At 39.9% G+C, this 17,166-nt stretch overlaps 1 protein-coding gene across 1 annotated transcript in view; it reads right to left on the reverse strand.

Moving 5' to 3' along the window:
* kdm6a (lysine (K)-specific demethylase 6A) overlaps positions 1-17,166 on the reverse strand; it is a 58,308-nt gene that overhangs the window by 15,284 nt on the left and 25,858 nt on the right. Inside the window, exons 6-10 of the mRNA XM_084362740.1 lie at positions 14,173-14,293; positions 9,314-9,368; positions 8,830-8,864; positions 3,539-3,632; positions 481-607 (exon numbers count right to left, since the gene is read on the reverse strand). Coding sequence (XP_084218866.1) covers positions 481-607; positions 3,539-3,632; positions 8,830-8,864; positions 9,314-9,368; positions 14,173-14,293 — 432 coding nt within the window. The remainder of the gene's footprint in view (positions 1-480; positions 608-3,538; positions 3,633-8,829; positions 8,865-9,313; positions 9,369-14,172; positions 14,294-17,166) is intronic.

The following is a 17,166-nucleotide window of genomic DNA, read 5'->3' on the forward strand; positions in this document are numbered from 1 at the left end:
GAGTACAGTAGCCGAGACCGTCTAGCCTATGTAGCATGGGCTTCTTTAAAATTGATATTTTTCCCACCTTCAGCAGCTGTTTGCAGGGACTCGCACTGTATCTGTAACTCACCTATGGACTACATTCTATGGTTGAGTGATGCAATGGCAAGAGGCTTGGGGGGTTATATGCTTATCCACTCCAACACCTATGAGCATTTAGCCTGCTCATTTGCCCCCAGGAAAAGCCCCACTAAAGAGTGCAGGAACAAGAGAATTTGATGTGAAGCACGTGCCTCAGTTGGGTCTATGGAGCATTTCTAACTATGAACTTTATTCAACCAACAAAAAGCCCATCCAAATTTATTTTCACAGCTAACTGACAGATGGCTTCTCAGAAAAAACAAACATTCTAATCAGGCGTCGCAAAATATAACCAGTGAGAGCACAGGTAAGAGGCTAGGACTACAAAATACACACTCACACCCTTGTTGTTCTTACCTGCCGAGAAAGTACCAGGACTGGCCAGAGTTTGGGTCTGCTTCTAAAGACTTCTGCAGACACTGGATGGCATAGCTGTCCTTGGTGCCTTTATCCCCCAGCTGCTCCACTGTGTGATGCATCCAGCCTGCAAGAGCAGAGCAAGAGATCAGGGGTGAGTTTTCAAGATTCAGCTCCAACTCCTCTATGAAAACCCACTGGCTGTGTTCTTGACCCCGCATTTAGTACTGGTGTGCCGAGTAACAGCTATAGAGCAGTGTGAAGTTGAAATGTATGATGCTCATTCAATTAGACTCATAAACAAAACAAATGATTTATGATTCCAAAGCTCTGCTATCAAAGAGGAAGGGCAGAAACAGGCAAACACACACGCCAAGCACACACAACAGGCAGTGATGGGCTATTTCCAACAGACAGACACAAGCACAGCCCTGCCTGGTTCTTCTTCTATACACCTGTGGCAAGCTCCACAGGTCACCATGACAACCATAGCAGGCTAGACTGGAAATGTTTTTTACAACTGGGTGAGCGGGTGGGGGATGGCTGTCTACACAGTGGAGGGGAAAATAGAAAATCTCTGTTTGCACAGTAGAATGTCTGAAAAGGTGTTTATCTGGCTTACTTTCAATTTCAGAGCTGCAACTTTGGGGGTGACCTTAAAGCTCAATTAATTGTTTGTCATTAACAGTGTTGGGCATGTGACTTTCAAAATGCAATGTATTACATATTACTAGTTACCTTCTTTTTAAAGTAATATAATACGTTACAATATTACTGTCTTTGTAGAGTAATAAATTACTTACACTACTTTTTAGTTACTTTTAAAAAAAGCCCAAATAACCTATGTAAAACAATTAAATAGCCTAGATCTTCTTAAATAAACAAATGTCCTTGGACTCAGGGATGAGCAGGCAGAGAAAATCTGATATATTATGAGATAGGAATAAATATTTTTAATTGTAGGCTCAGTCATATGAAACACAACAGACCCTTTACCTTCTATAGTGTAGCCAATAAACAAAAATATTTTTTTATCTCGAAGTTAAAGTGCGCTTGGAGGATCAGGCTTCATCATTAGGGCTATGAGGTACAGCTCATTTCAGTCACACAGAGTCTTAACAAAGAGCTTATAGGCTCGGCTGTATTAAACACACACAGAGCCTATATTATTATGGTCATGTTGGTGTGGATAGGTTCTTAAAAAAACAACAAGCTCTTCACTTGGGACGGTAACATGGATTGTAATGCGTTACGTGACATAACTGTAGTAATATATTACTGAAACATTATTAGTAACGCGTTATCCCCAACACTGGTCATAAAAGGAAACCCATCTCTTATTAATTTTTTGCTTCTTTCTCAAAGCATTTTCCCAAAGTAAAACTTTTGAGGGTACCAACCAAATTACTTCGTTACTACCGAGTACTGATTCATATTAAATCAATCTGTGCCAAATTCCAGTACCTGAGAGCGCATCTTTCCAGTAACATTATAGAAAGAAAGACAAGAGAGTAAGATTTCACTCCAAAACTCAGCCCCTGGCATTCCTAGCCAACACGTTGTTTAATTCACTAAAAACAGTGATTTTTAATATGTCTGAAACCCTGGTATGAAACTAATAGTATATGAACTGCATACCATCTTTGAGGAAATATTGCAGTATGCATTCTTTGATTCCTATATGAATTTATATAACCAGCGCTGAGCAGGTCAGTGCGATACTAACACATAATATAATTCCCATTTATTGGGTAAATGAAAGTAGCATTGTGACTGTGATAAGAGTTTACAATCCATCAGTTTAAATTCACATACTTAACATAAGCGACATGTGTGCTTACATATGCATTTAATATGCTCTGTAAACAAACTTCTAAACAGCCTACTTCACATTGATAACTCAATCTGCAGCTTCAACGCTGAGCCACAACAGCAAGCTCAAAGGGTCAAAACTCGATAACTCACAATTATCGAGAGAGTGTAAAGTACCGAAAAAGGGTAATGGTACAGAATTTCAGGTACCGATATTGGAACCAGTGTCTGTTCAAATGCGAACAGTACTCAACCCTCGTCTTGAGGCATCTACTAAAATCCAATTTTATATATATATATATATATACACACAATATTAACACATTTACATTAACGTCAACATTTCTCAGCATTTTATGTGGTATCACCTGTCACTGTGCAATTGGGTCTTTCTTGTGTTGCAAGCTGTCTCTGAAAAAAACCTTTCTAAGTGATCTGAAAACATCTGTCAGATGAGCTACCCTTACAGACTTGTAGCTCAATGGCCACTCAGACGACTAAGCTGTAACCAACAAATCATTCTGTTTGACCTTTCCAGTGTACTAATGTAATTGCAGCAGGAATGTTTGGATGGATTATTTAAATGAAACATCCAATCATAGACAGATAAGATGGACAAAACTGATTCTGATATGATATGATCGGTCTTTCCTCCTCGCTGACTCTGACCCACTTATTCAGCATCATCAGATTTCTAGTGCTTCTTAGTGTTATATACAAACACATTTTTCATGAGTTTATCAACAAATAATTTCACAAAAGATGTTTGCAATAGATGTTTTGTCTTACATTTACATCGTTTTAACATTAACTTGAAATGTGTGCGGCAACTCAAACTCTGAAATTCTCTCCAATCAATGCAGTTTGAGTTAAGAGTGAATGGTTCTCTTAATTAACTCCAACCCTCATAAATGCATCCCTACAACAAAATTTTACATTTGAGTGCACGTGGGTGTCTATACCCAGTGTGGGGGAAGGGATCAAGAGAAAACAATGCTCTGCTACAGCACACACATTCAAACAACACACACAAAGTAACAGAAAACTACTTTGTGTAATATAAAGATACATTTTATTGAAGTAAATGGCGGCCATCTCAACCGCACACAACATAATGCAATCCAATCCAAAAGAGAATAAAGCGGTTCATAATACAGAATGCCAAAACATCATGGGAAATTTCAGCCAGTGTAGACTTCACATGTGGAGATTACAGTATTAGCCTATGTGAGTAAGAAACACTCACCAAGTTGTTGCAGTGTGGTCGCCTTCACCTGCACAGGAAGATTTTCCGTCTGCAACAGACTTTCATACGCTTCTTTCGCCGCTCTGTACTTCTTCTGCAGGCAGAATGAGAGGGGGAGGAAAATGAAGACAGAGGTTGTTTAAGCCAGACAGGAGGGTAAGTGTGTTTTATGGTTCTATCTGGACAGACACAAAGAGTCTTAAGACCTCCTCACACTCGTAATGACCAGCTAGACGTGCACACACGGGGGAGGGTCAGTGCGGAAGAGGACAGGCCAGACTCAACACGTCTGGAAGCTTCAAGTGTGTGTTTGTGTGTGTGTGTATGTGTGTCTGCGCTTAGGTGTACATTCATTTCCACTGCAGTGTGTGCTTTGTATTTTAGGAAACCTGAGCTGAATGGTCTGAGGTGAGCCCAGTGTTTGTTTTAACTTGTGACCTTACTGACCTCAAGTCTGAACCCATATGAAGAGGCTGGATGTTCTCTTATCAGCTCAAGCACAGTCTTCTTAAGAGCAACCCACCCCCATCTCTTCAGACCCTAAAACTCCAAATGTCCATGATTGTGTGAGTATATATATCTGGTCCTGGACTCTTCCTGTCTGCTCACAATAAAGACACCTCAGGGTTTAAACACTGACACTTGGGGCACATAAATGAGCGAGGCTCTTAGTGGTTCCTTCCTGCTTGGACTAATGGTTGTCATCAAGCCTGGCCCAGGCCAGACAACAAACAGGACATAATATCTGAATAGCTGTTTGACTCCTGTGATCAATTCATAGCACTTAACTCAAGGATCACTGAAATAAAGAGCTGAAATCTACTGGCACAGAAAATCCGCTTTCAATTGTGTTTTGTGAAATGCTGTTTAGCAGGAGACTGTAACTCTCCTCAATGTCAAACTTTCCAATAAGTGTAGAACCCAGTGCAACAGTAAAAGTAGTAAGTGAAAAGTAGTGACAAGACGTTTCAATATAAGAAAAAATGGACAAGGTGGAGGCAAAGAATCCCTGCCATTTCTGGTACTTTTTCATATTGGGACACTTGGAAGTAGGGGTCTCATGATTTCCATTCAATTCCAATTTTCTTCTCTACCCCCACCTACTACTTTTAGGACCACACAGCTAGCTAACCGGTAGCCTGCAGCTGCACTTCCAGACACTTATCCTGTGTAAACAAAGAATATCAACTGACTGGTACCTGAGGAAACTCTGACAGTGTCTGAGATGTTGTGTCTATTTTCTGTTTCAGATAACCTTTAATGATTTGTGCAGGAAGAGGGTTTACTCCTGACAGATTTGTAACATTCTGAATTTCTATCTTTTGTTCTTCATTGTTGATTCCAAGATGGGTGGTATTTTGTGTTTAAAGATGTATTTCAGTCCTGTAAAGATGAAAAATGCTGTGGGATTCCCTTTTGCTCATAAGGTTGAAAACTTACAACTGCCAGAGTAACAACCAGCAATAAACACTCCCCATGACGGGTGACGTACTACAAGTCAGGTGGTGCTTGGTTTTGGCTTGTTGTCCATTTTGAAACAGGAAACACTAAAGTGGCCAGCTGGTAACAAACAATACTGTATTACATCGAAACTGTCCACTAAAATATGTTTGTCTTAGGGGAGAAACAGACAATTAAAAGGATCCCGGGTCCCCCCCTAACCCTAGCCCTCCAAATTGCCAGGCTGGTACGACGTGTTGACTAATCAATTACATTGATTTTAAGTAATGTGCGTTTGACGCGTCTGATGTAAGCAGTAGGGCTGCAGCTATCGAATATTTTTAGAATCGAGTATTCTACCGATTATCCCATCAATTAGCAGCAGCATTTCGGCAGCAGATAGGAAGAGACTTGATAAACTTATCAAGAAGGCCAGCTCCATCCTGGGATGCCCTCTTGACCCAGTGCAGGTGGTGGGAGACAGCAGGATGATGGCCAAGCTATCATCGCTGCTGGTGAAGGAGTCCCACCCCCTACAGGCCACTATCACAGCACTGGTCAGCTCCTTCAGTGACAGGCTGATACACCCCAAGTGTGTGAAGGAGAGGTATCGCAGGTCCTTCCTTCCTGCTGCTGTCAGAGTCTACAACCAGCACTGCTCCCAGTAGACCTCACTGTGCACTGTGCAATAAAAAAACTCTGCACATATCCACACACTTTCTGGTTTGCACAAATTGGACAATTTTTAATATCCATATTTATTATTTATTGTTTGTAAATAAAAATACCAACTGTTTAAACTTACACTGTCCATATTATAAATAATAAATACTATGTCATATTGTAAATACCAATTTCATATTGTAGACATTATGTATATTCCAGTTAAATTCTATTTCTTATGTCTTATTATATTGTTTATTTTTTACTTTTATTACTGTTTAAGTGTGATACTGTCCTTTGGCTGTTGTGACAAAGAAATTTCCCCATTTGCGGGACAAATAAAGGAATTCTGATTCTGATTCTGATTCTGAATTAATCTAATAAAAAATAATTTGCATTATTAAACAACAATACCAAATAATGCATAATGAAAATGACAGGCCTGTTAAATAGACCAAGCAATTGGCTTTTATTCCTGAAAACAACATACAGGTATTTATTCCAACTCCAACTCTTGGCTGTGTTTGTTTGTGTGCGCAGTGCGCACACGTGCGTGAGGGAGATACTGGCAGTCAGTCAGCTTTTTATATTTCTATAGCAATGAGGACACAGAGAAACTCAAGGACAGATCATTATGGATAAAGACAATAATATGATGAGGTGAGATTAAATGAAATGAGATGAGACTTTATTCCCCAGTGGGGAAATTCAGGTATATATTTACACGATATGGTAAAATAGCACAGTATAAATCATAATAATAATAATAATAATGATAATAGTGTACGCATGATTAAAACAGTTGTGTTCATCGTTTTATATTATGATGTATATCATGTATTTAATTATGCTACAACTACACTATACGTGTTTATTGTACTACTACTACTACTACTACTACGACCACTATGACCTAATATATTTCACTTTATACTGTGTTAGCCTGCACTTATAATACAAGCATTTCAGTAAACTTCATGGACTTTTTTGGACGTTAAATTATATTATATAGGAACGTCTCAACAACAATCAACATAGGGAAATAAGTCAAAGTGATGCTTGACAAACATGAGTTTTTACAATGCCTTATGACAATGACTTAGTTAGAATCTTTTACCAATTTAGTTCATGTAAGCCTGACGTTCAGATACACTTCTCTCATGAGAATCTAGCAGTGATTACCTAATAGTCGAACTATGAACTGGAGACACATAGGTCGTGGACCCTTAAATATAAAAACGACTCCTTGAAATCAGTTGAGAAAATCAAAATTTTAAAGTGCCCTTTACCCAGGAAAACTGCAGCTCTGCCACTCACTTGTATTTGTTTAAAGGTGCATCTTGTCTGATATGGCAGCTACATTGATGTACCTGCAAATGCAGTGTCTATGTGCATATGTCCATGTTTGAGCATGCACCACTCACGTTAGGCAGCCACTCACATTGGGCAGTGACACACCTTGCACTTCAACTTTGGACTGTTTTTAAAATGTTAACAGTAACTGTGTCTGAGGTGTACCAATGGAATCCTTTCAACCTCACCGGTGCAGGATTTACAACCATATAATACATAACCGTATTTCCATTAGTTGAGTTTCATTCACAGTTGTGGCTCTTACACTGTGTACTTCAGTCAGTAAGCTCAAGAGCAGTATGCCTGTTTTCAGGGATGCCGATGTGGCATCTACTCTATAACGACAGCTTCAGTTGGCAGGCTGATGTAGTAACATCACAGAAGCACTTAAACATCAGAAGCATGCAAGAGCCAACAAGCTGTGAGACTCGTGTTTAATGTGGCCTGAAAATACTTGCTCATACTGTCTGCCAATGGTGGGCATGCTAGGCTTACTAACAAAGCTATTTTATCTGACATAAAAATCTAAATGAATTTCATAATGCTTCATAATTGGCAGAACTATCATAATATAATAGAACTGTCAGTTTCCATTTGTCAACCACCACCAAACAACGTGGTGACAAAGTCAAATATTCACCTAAATACAAGCTTTCATTCGATCAACATAATGCCTGCACAATTAATCCAAATATAATAGAAATAACAACATGGCTAAGTGCAATATCCATGATACTACGTTATAAAATATTATGATGATAAAGGGTAGAAAGTGTGACATAGCAGCATTCTAATGAAGTACATTTTATAGTTTTTCAGTGAAAATGAAAATTGTAAGGCAAAACTGATCATCCCCACTACTCCTGAATCACATCACAGTGGCATTATCTGTCAAAATTATCACAATGTGATTTTGTTAACCACAACGTGCTGCACTTACCAACATTGATCATCAATGAAAAGTTAAGAATTAGAATAATTCTTCCTTTGTGTAAACAGATTAGTGTTTAGCTGTCTGGTTCTCTTAAGCAGAAAGAGACATTTTACAGGTTTAAAGGTGAAAACTGCAGGCCTACAACATCCTCTAACAACTCTATGTGCAATCCATTCTGATTTTGAGCTATTATCTGCAGGATAAAAATAAATAAATTTGTATACAGTCAATACAATTCAGGCATAAGTGACCACATTTGTGGTATAGTGTGGTATATTATTATTGGGAAAAAAGGGAGAGAGCAGTGACCTAATTCAGTGACAAGTCAAGAGAGTGACCAACCACTTATTGCTTGGTCAATACGGAGAAGCCAACGTGTGTGAGAGCCTGTGTGTCGAGGCAAGATGAATAATTTCTCAGCAACTTCTTTAATTCCGTCTAGCATTCAACCACAGGATCTTGAGAATTTTAAAGATGAACCAAGAGAGCTGTTGTTTAATCTGCCAATTATTTTTGCAATTATAAATTGATTGTTCGGTCGATAAAATGTCAGAAATTTGGAAAAATGCTCATCACAATTTCCCAGAGCTCAAAGATACAGTTTCAAATTGCTTCTTTCGCTTAACCAACAGTCCAAAAACCAAAGACTCTTCATTTACTGTCATAAATGACAAAGAAAAGCAGCAAATCCTTGACATTTTGGCTTAAAAAATGAAAAGCAATTGATCAATTATCACAAACATTTTTTCATCAACTAATCAATTACTCACCTAATTGTTTGAGCTCTAAAAAATGTACAACCCATTTTAACTGCCAGAACCATCTATACAACTGTTTGTACAACAAGTTATAATATTAACTTGCCTCAACTGTGAAACAGAAATGATAAATTATTGCTTACCTGGATCTCATACAAATGAGCAATGTGGAACTGAACTGTGGAAACAAACAGAGGAAAGAAGAATTAGGTTTTACTTTGTGATATTATTGCCATATATTACAGATTCACCTTATCAACCTCAGTGGGTACAGATTGCAAACAGTATGGAGCACAGATGGGAGGGGGAGTAGGACAGTTTCCCCAGAGTGTACATGTAATCTGAAATCACAGTGTGTGTGTGTGTGTGTGTGCAATGCGCTTGCAAGCACTTCCAGTTCTCTCTACATGTGCTGTCTCCTAGGCAACCCCAGTCTTGGGCAGAGTCAGCAGGGAAACGGCAGCAGAGAGGAAAAATTGCTCTGTAGAAATATTCCTGTGCCCTTTCAAAGTGTGCCATCTACCATTGACAAGCTGGTACATCAAATATCAAATACTGGTCAAATACTACATTACACAGCAGCCTAGGGCTGGCTTAAATGAGGCTAATTATAACAATACTACTTACTTTCAGCTTTGGACAAAGTGCAGAGATTGGAGTCGATCAAAGCCAGCTGAAAATGCTGCAAAGAAGAAAGGAGGCATTTCATTAGCAACAGATATACCAGTACATCAACTTTTAGATTAAAGCAGTATAGAAATAAACATCACATCATTACTGGCAATGATTGAATGAAGTCTCAACATAAAGCACTGGATTTGCTTATAAGCCCTTAAGCTTTTAAGGAAATCAGGAAGAAAAAAACATGAATGAACCCGTGTTGACTGTAGATGAGAGGACACTGATAGCTGGAGGAGCTGAACCATAGATATTCTTGTCCCTGGATCACTCTTGTTTCAGCCCTGCCCCTTTCCTCCTGCCCCAACAGAAGTCCTCAAAATGAGCCATGATATCCAGTTCTTATAATGGCATTTAATCCCATTCATCTGAACTAAAGACAGCATTGCTGGGTAAAGCAGATGTCTGCAGAGGCTTAGCCTGGTTGCCAAGGCGTGGCACGGTACTGACCAGTTTCACCATCCAGGGTCATTGAACAGATTAGCCTACGAGTACATCACACAACTGACAACTCCATGGGCTCTCTCTTCTCTGGCTTTCCAGCTTAGGACTTCCAGATAACTATCACTTCCCTTATATGTTGACATGTTGGTTAGCCACCACTATTCTCACCCCATGTTTTACTGAAGTCGTATGCACTGTAGACTGTAAATAGACTGTACTTCTATAGTGTCTTTCTAGTGTTTGCAACCACTCAAAGCGCTTTACAGCACGAGTCAGCATTTACCCATTCATACACATTCATACACTGGTGACAGAGCCCACAATGGTGCCACCTGCCCATCAGGAGCAATGCTCATTAATACACACTTGCATACCGATGAGCCACCGGAAGCAATTTAGAATTCAGTATCTTGTCCAAGTACACTTCGACTTGTAGACAGCAGGGGCGGGGAACCAAACCAACTGGTATAAGAACTTAGCAGAAAACTTAGGTGCCTTTCACCTGCTGGTTGGAATATCTGTTGAGGGGTTACTTGCAGTTACTAAATTGCAGTTACTAAGTCGCACAATGACCAAATGCAGCCACACAGTTTCATGCATTTATAAAGGTGCCACCATTGTCTCTTATGTGAGTCAGGGAAAACTCACAGCTCTTGAAGACGGGAGCCTCCTGAAACCAGGAACAGCATACAAGAAACTAGCACACAGTTAGAGAACAGACTGTACTGTTGCCCTACTCCACAGGTCAGCTGTACTGGATTTCTTAGAAGAAAAAAAGAAAGGCTGTAACCTTAAAGTAAAATATCAGTATGTGTTGTCTAGTCTGGGCCAAAAAATAGCTGTAACCACACACACACATACACACACACACACTCTTAAAGAAGAAACCTGTAGCCTTGCAGCAGGAGTTACACAGACGGTCAATGTCAGACTGATAAAAATCAAGAGCTGTCCAGCTGGATCATTCTTTCCATGCTTCACCCTGGGCCGTTGGAGCTTCACACACTCACACGTGCGCATGCAAGAGAAACACAGGACGCTGCTTAGAATAAACTCCTTTCAGCAGGGCTATGAGCCACCAAACATTAGACACACTCATAACAGCCAGATGCCTTAATGTTAGAGAATGTACCACACACACACACACACACACACACACACACAAATGCGTTACCTAGATCGCTGGCACATCACACTCCTCTTGGAACCCCACTGCATCCTCCTGTAGATCTCTCCCTCTGTCTCCTCTAGCCTTCCCTTCCTTCTCTTTCACACTTGCTCTACCACCAGGCAGATAATGCAGCAGGATTGTCAGCTTGGCATTCCACCTCCCTCCCCATGTCTCGCCTTCCTCACTCTCTCTCTCTCTCCATCTCTCTGCTTTCATTCTTTCTCTCTCGCTCCCTCTCTTCCCCTCCTTCCCCCTCTTCTATCCTGGTGTCACTGATTACTATTCAGCAGACGGCTGCAGTGGAGAGTGCAGAGAGATGACACACAATACCTCAAAGCTGGAACAGGCAGCACACACCACGTCTCCCCCCTCCCTCTATCTCACCTCCTTTCTCAGCTCAGAGCTCCTCTCTATGGCTACATGCTCTACAGAGACAGCCAACTCATTACCTTACAGATCGACAGTGCAATCTCATTTCCCCTTCTCTCATTGGCTAAATCAGCAGCCACTAATGGAATGAAGTTAATGTGTCTATGCATTCTGTTGATAAAGAATATGAGCAAGGTGCAGTTATATCCAAAAGCGCAGTTGCAGCTCCCAATTAGGTTACAATGTATTCTGCATCAACTTTCCATCACTTGATGCCTCTCAATCTCTTCCTCTATCCCATGTGCTCCAAGGGGAAGGAGGATGGATGAAGAGAAGGCCCCATGAAACGGGCATCCTTCATAAAAATCTCTACATTCCCTTCCTCTCCACACACATCATCTGGGGCACACCGTCTTTTCTAACAATTTCCTGTTTTCCCTTTCCATTTCCCTTCTCTCCCCTACCTTTATTCAATCTCCCTACTACCACTCCCTGTAGATAACTGGGGCAGTCGTGTGTGTGTGTGTGTGTGTGTGGTGTGTGAGATTCTGTCAGTATGTGTGTGCGCGCATGTGTGTTGCTGGCAATGAGCCAGGACTAAGAGGGAGGGGTGCGACCAAGACAGAGTGAGGACGTGCAGCACGTGCAGCCTACTTAACTCAATACTGTAGCACCAGAAGCATCAAGACACATAAATGTGTATACAGTACATCATCTCATACACAATATGCAACCTTGGATTTGTTAAAGGGTTGAGTAAGTTATCAAGAACACTTGTTAAATGGAATCCACCTTGTAATAATACTGACATTGCTTGATGACATTGTGTCAGAGCATTAAAACTTTATTATAATAACACTAGTGCAGTGCCAGTTTAAAACATGCTGTTCAAAAATACAACATGATGCATTATTACCTATTAAACTAGTCAGCATCACAGTAGAATTAAAGCTCCACCATGAACAGATATTTGCCTAGTGCCCACCCCACACTTCAATAATCTGCCCTGAACACTACATCCAAGGAAATTACAAATCAGCCAAAGTGGCTGTCTGGTCATAAACATTCTTGTTTACCAGATAAACAGTACACTAAAATATGATTCAAAAACATTTGAAGCACTGCCTAATTTTACAGTGTGATCTGAGTTTAGTGAGCAGTGTCAGTTCACATGCCGCTTTCTTCGGGCTAGTGGCAGTGAATGTCGTAGTGACGTTATGACATTCAGATGTATTAGCCACTTGCACAGACATAACCACCATGGTGAGCATTGATTGAGCTGACGATGCTGCCAAGCAAGAGTAATTCTTCATTCTATCCCTTGAGGCTAACGTTAGCTAGCATACTATGTTGACAGAAACTTAAAATCTTTAATTTTGTTTTTTTCTTACTGCAATGGATTTCTATAGCAAATCTAAGCTAATCTCCATTTTTTTTACGACTGCTACCCAATGAGATCACGTGAGTCCAGCTTCAGTCTGCAGAGCCATGAAACTAGAACATTGAGGTCACGCCCCCACAGCTGCACAGAGCATTGTTTGGAGTTTGTTCAAGATTAATAAAGTTTAACACTGCACCTTGTGTCCTCAGTAGCACAACTGCCAAGTGTTAAGTAGACAGGATGAACAGTTGAACGAGATATGCAGATGACATTCAGACAGACGTGCCTTGCTTTATAGTAAGACACTACTCTGAAAAAGTACCAGAATTGGAGAATTAACAGGAATTATCCATTAATCGCAAAGCCTCTTAAGTGTAAATTTAAAACAATGCTCTGCCAACGCACTAAAATGCATACTGAAAACTCCAGTGACAGAATGTCTAGAGTGGGACAAAACCCAGGATCATGTAACAGTCTGTCCCTGAGGGAAACCAGGACTCCCAGACAACAATAGATCCATAGGCTCCAGTCAGAAAGCCCTTCGGTACTGCTTGCGGTCTGGACATCTATGGTTCACAGATGTCAGGAGTTAGAAGACAGGGTTTAGCTCATGGGACAGATGATCCACCTGCCTTTGTTAATCTGAGGACTAGAGAGGTCACGTCTATTTAGGCAGAAAGGGGCCTCTATGACAACACATCAGGTGCATAATACAGACAGGCTTGAATGGAAAATGATTCCACTGCGTTAATGTTGTTATCATTCAATTAACACAGTTTGAAGCACGAAAAGAGGCAAATCTATAAACATTCTGTGATGGCAGGAACATTTTAGATTTTGTTAAACTAAGTCTGCAGTATTACCTATGAAAACATTATTTTGAAATAATACAAATAGCCGTATTAATAAATGCATTTCTTTTGGTATCTGTTCACAATTACAACATGTTACTGCACTTTTTCTCAGTGTGTCCATCTTCGATGAATATTCTAAGAAAATTATATCCTTTAATTTTTGTGGATACTAAAGTAAAAATGTGACGGTGATTATTTGAGGAAGGTATTACAATTTTTAAACTCATCAATTTACAAATCTACAGTGCAATCACATTTGCCCTTCTCTCATTGGCTAAATTAGCAGCCACTAACGGAATGAAATGGATGTGTCTCTGTATTCTGTTGATAAAGAATATGAGCAAGTTGCAGTTATATCCCAAATTACTGCATTTTTATCTCAGTTCACTTTTCACATTGCTTGTTGCTAAAGCCAAAGCAAATTCAATCCAAATATATTATTTTAACAGATCAGTACAGTTGCAAATATTTTATAATCAATGTATCACTGCAAAGAATAAACTGCATTCCTGCCATTGCAATTTAAAAGATGCAAGATGAATGTAAAATCCAACCCGACCATGGCAAAATAAACATAATTTAGATTTACCTTTAAGCTTGACTCGTAGTCAGTGTTGACTTTAAACATGAGTCCCAGTCTCAGATGAATCTCTTTAGCTCTTGAAAAACTGGGGTCAATGTAAAGCACCTCCTGGAACGCCTTGATTGCCCTGAAAAATAAACACAGAAACAGAGTATGTTTAATACAAACAGAAATTTATAAAAATATTTGGACCAAGACTAATAGGAAACCTGAAAATAGAGTTATAGTAATGACATCCCCCTGGACTCATTCTTCTAACCACCAAATTAGCTGCCTTTTAATCAGCAGGAATCAGTAGTAGTTTCACAAGCTTCCACCAGAGATGTGAAATAGTGCAAACTCAAGTATCACAACATGACTCAATAACTCAACATTGATAATATTGTGATTTAGGTATGACTAGGGTTGGGCGATATGACAGTGTTTACTGTGCTGTGGTAGAAATCGCTTGATCAGTGGTTTCTATAAAAGGCCAATCAGCTGAGCTGATCAGATAAACATACAAGAAAGTTTCTCTAAGCACTGCCAAAATGATAATTCTCAATGCAGGGCTCCGAGCTAAAGACTGTCGCTTTGCAAATGACATACTGAATGAACTTCGGTAGCGTGTCCTCTTATGCTGTTACTATAGTTTTCACTGGCTGGCTACACAGCATGTCTACAAAAAATATGAAGATTCTGAAATATTTCTGTAGCACCGGTCCATCTATCCCCTCCGTCACAAACTGCTTGCTGACCACACAAATATTCTCCAGCTACCTGGAGGGGTAAGTAAATGTGAGACGTAGCAGAAATGTTACTCTAATTTGTTGGATTCATTAATTATTTCCACCTGTTTAGCTTAAAACCTGTAACACTTGAGCTCATTTGAAACCACCTCTACTTTTTTCTGTTTGAGTATTTTGTTACGTGAGGTTATTCTTTATCTCTTTTCTGCAGTTGTGCTAACTGATGGAAAGTTGTTAATGTTAAGTTTCTCCTTTTCTGGTGTTTTTGTAATTAAAACAGCTTCAGGTGCATTACCACCAACATCACAGCTAAAGTAGGGCCAACACACATTAGCATGTAGCACATAAATTGTAAGACGCACCCATTCAGATCTGTTAATGGGCTAACAGAGATGCACGTGTGGTCGAGCACAAGCAAAGGTTGACTGAATTACAGAGAGTAAATGGGGCCTACCTGTTCTTGCAATATTACTATTACAATATTTAGTCTTAATTAAGGGTGGGTGACATTGTAAAGACCCATATACACTGAAAGCAATAACTGATGTGCCTCATTGCTCCTATGGCACACTGCAGGCATCAGATCTTAAAAGCCAACACCACAGAATCAGCATGACATTTTGGGCATAAGTTGCTCTTTATATGTAGAACTCATATTCCTCTATAGTGACCTCAGCTGTGCCCAAGAATCCCCCAACACATATATAAACACATGCAGCATGTCAAACAAAAACCCCACCTCTGTCGCTCTGACTCTCTCCCTTCCTCCTGCCTCCTCACACTCACAACAGAAAATGGTTAGATGTACCTCAGTATTACAGATCTGTGGTAAGTATTTCACAATAGCTGAATTTGGTCATTACTGATGAGAGATCTCACAGCAGTGTGTCCACACAGCGGTGCGCAACACCTCAGCTGTGATCTCTCTCTTCCTCCTCACGGTTTTTTTTTTTCCTTCAGCTCTCTCCAAACGGGTACCACTGTGTCCTGATTTGATGCTCCAAAATAAAAGCAAGATCGGACTTCAGCCGTCATGGCAGTTTGACACACCTCATAATGCTTTAATGCAAGTTTGGCCATTCTAAGCAATGGGTGTACTTCAAAAACACACGCATCAGACAGTTTCAGTGCATTTGGACCTTAACAAAAGAGAAAAATACAACACAATACTGCAATGATATTGTATTCATAGCCAGAGGGATTCTGTTTTTACTTCATTTAAAAAAGCCAATAAGTTCAGAAAAATTACAGCTCCGCTGCTTACATCTTGAGATAAGTTGAGACTGAGCAGTTTACTTTTCTTATACTGTACATGTTAATATCTAATAAAAAAAATACCATAAACTATTAATTGGGAAATGGCATCATTTGTGCTCAGGAGCCTTTCACCCCATTTATACCTGATATTCACATGTGATCTGTATCTGGATACTGTAGCGAGATGATGGCATCTGATCTTGAGCCTTTGCATGTGCACCTTGTATGTAAGTGTTATTTCAATTTTGCTTGCATTGCAGTTCAGTCTCAATATGCAAATTGGGTAGGTGGTAGATGGCTAACTTTACAGCAACCGTGGTCGACCTGGTTCACCATGCAGGACAAGGGGATTGGTGCTGCTGTACAGCAGTAGCAATAAGACTAGGGATGTGTCGAAAGTTTTTCTCTCCATATATTGAGCACAAGTACTACTGATCCAATACCAGTACTATTTTCCTCCAAAATTAATCTGGATTTGTTCTAGCAGAATACTGACGGGAATCATTTCTGAGTCTAGGGACTGTTGTTGCACTAAAACTGATTGAACGGTCCATGGTGACAGAATAAATGTAAACATGCATTTATTAACTACATAACTTTGGCTGACTTTATAAAAGGCACTGACAAAGACCTCTAGCAGATGGAAGCCACTGCTCATCTGAAATATTAAAAATTGATCCACAGACAAAAAGGAAAGACAATGTCTAAAACCAGATTAAGAGCAAACTTTTGCTGCCTGCGCCAAATTGTGCTTCCCAGTATAAATGGACAATTACTTCACAGTCCCAAATCCCTGAGGTCTTGATTCAAGGCTTTTAAGATGATAAGCTTGTAACAATGCTATGATGTGCTTAAAGGTTTAACTGGAAGATTTCCCCATCCTGTCCACTATGACCAGCTGTCAGTCATTCGCACTCTCAAACTAAATAGCTAGATGTTAACTACTATGAACGGAAGCAGAAACAGACTCACCACTGTATCACAGATACAGATACACTTATCTTTCCAAACATGA

Source organism: Pagrus pagrus (assembly GCF_965226575.1).
Source record: "Pagrus pagrus genome assembly, chromosome: 9".
Lineage (NCBI taxonomy): Eukaryota > Metazoa > Chordata > Actinopteri > Spariformes > Sparidae > Pagrus > Pagrus pagrus.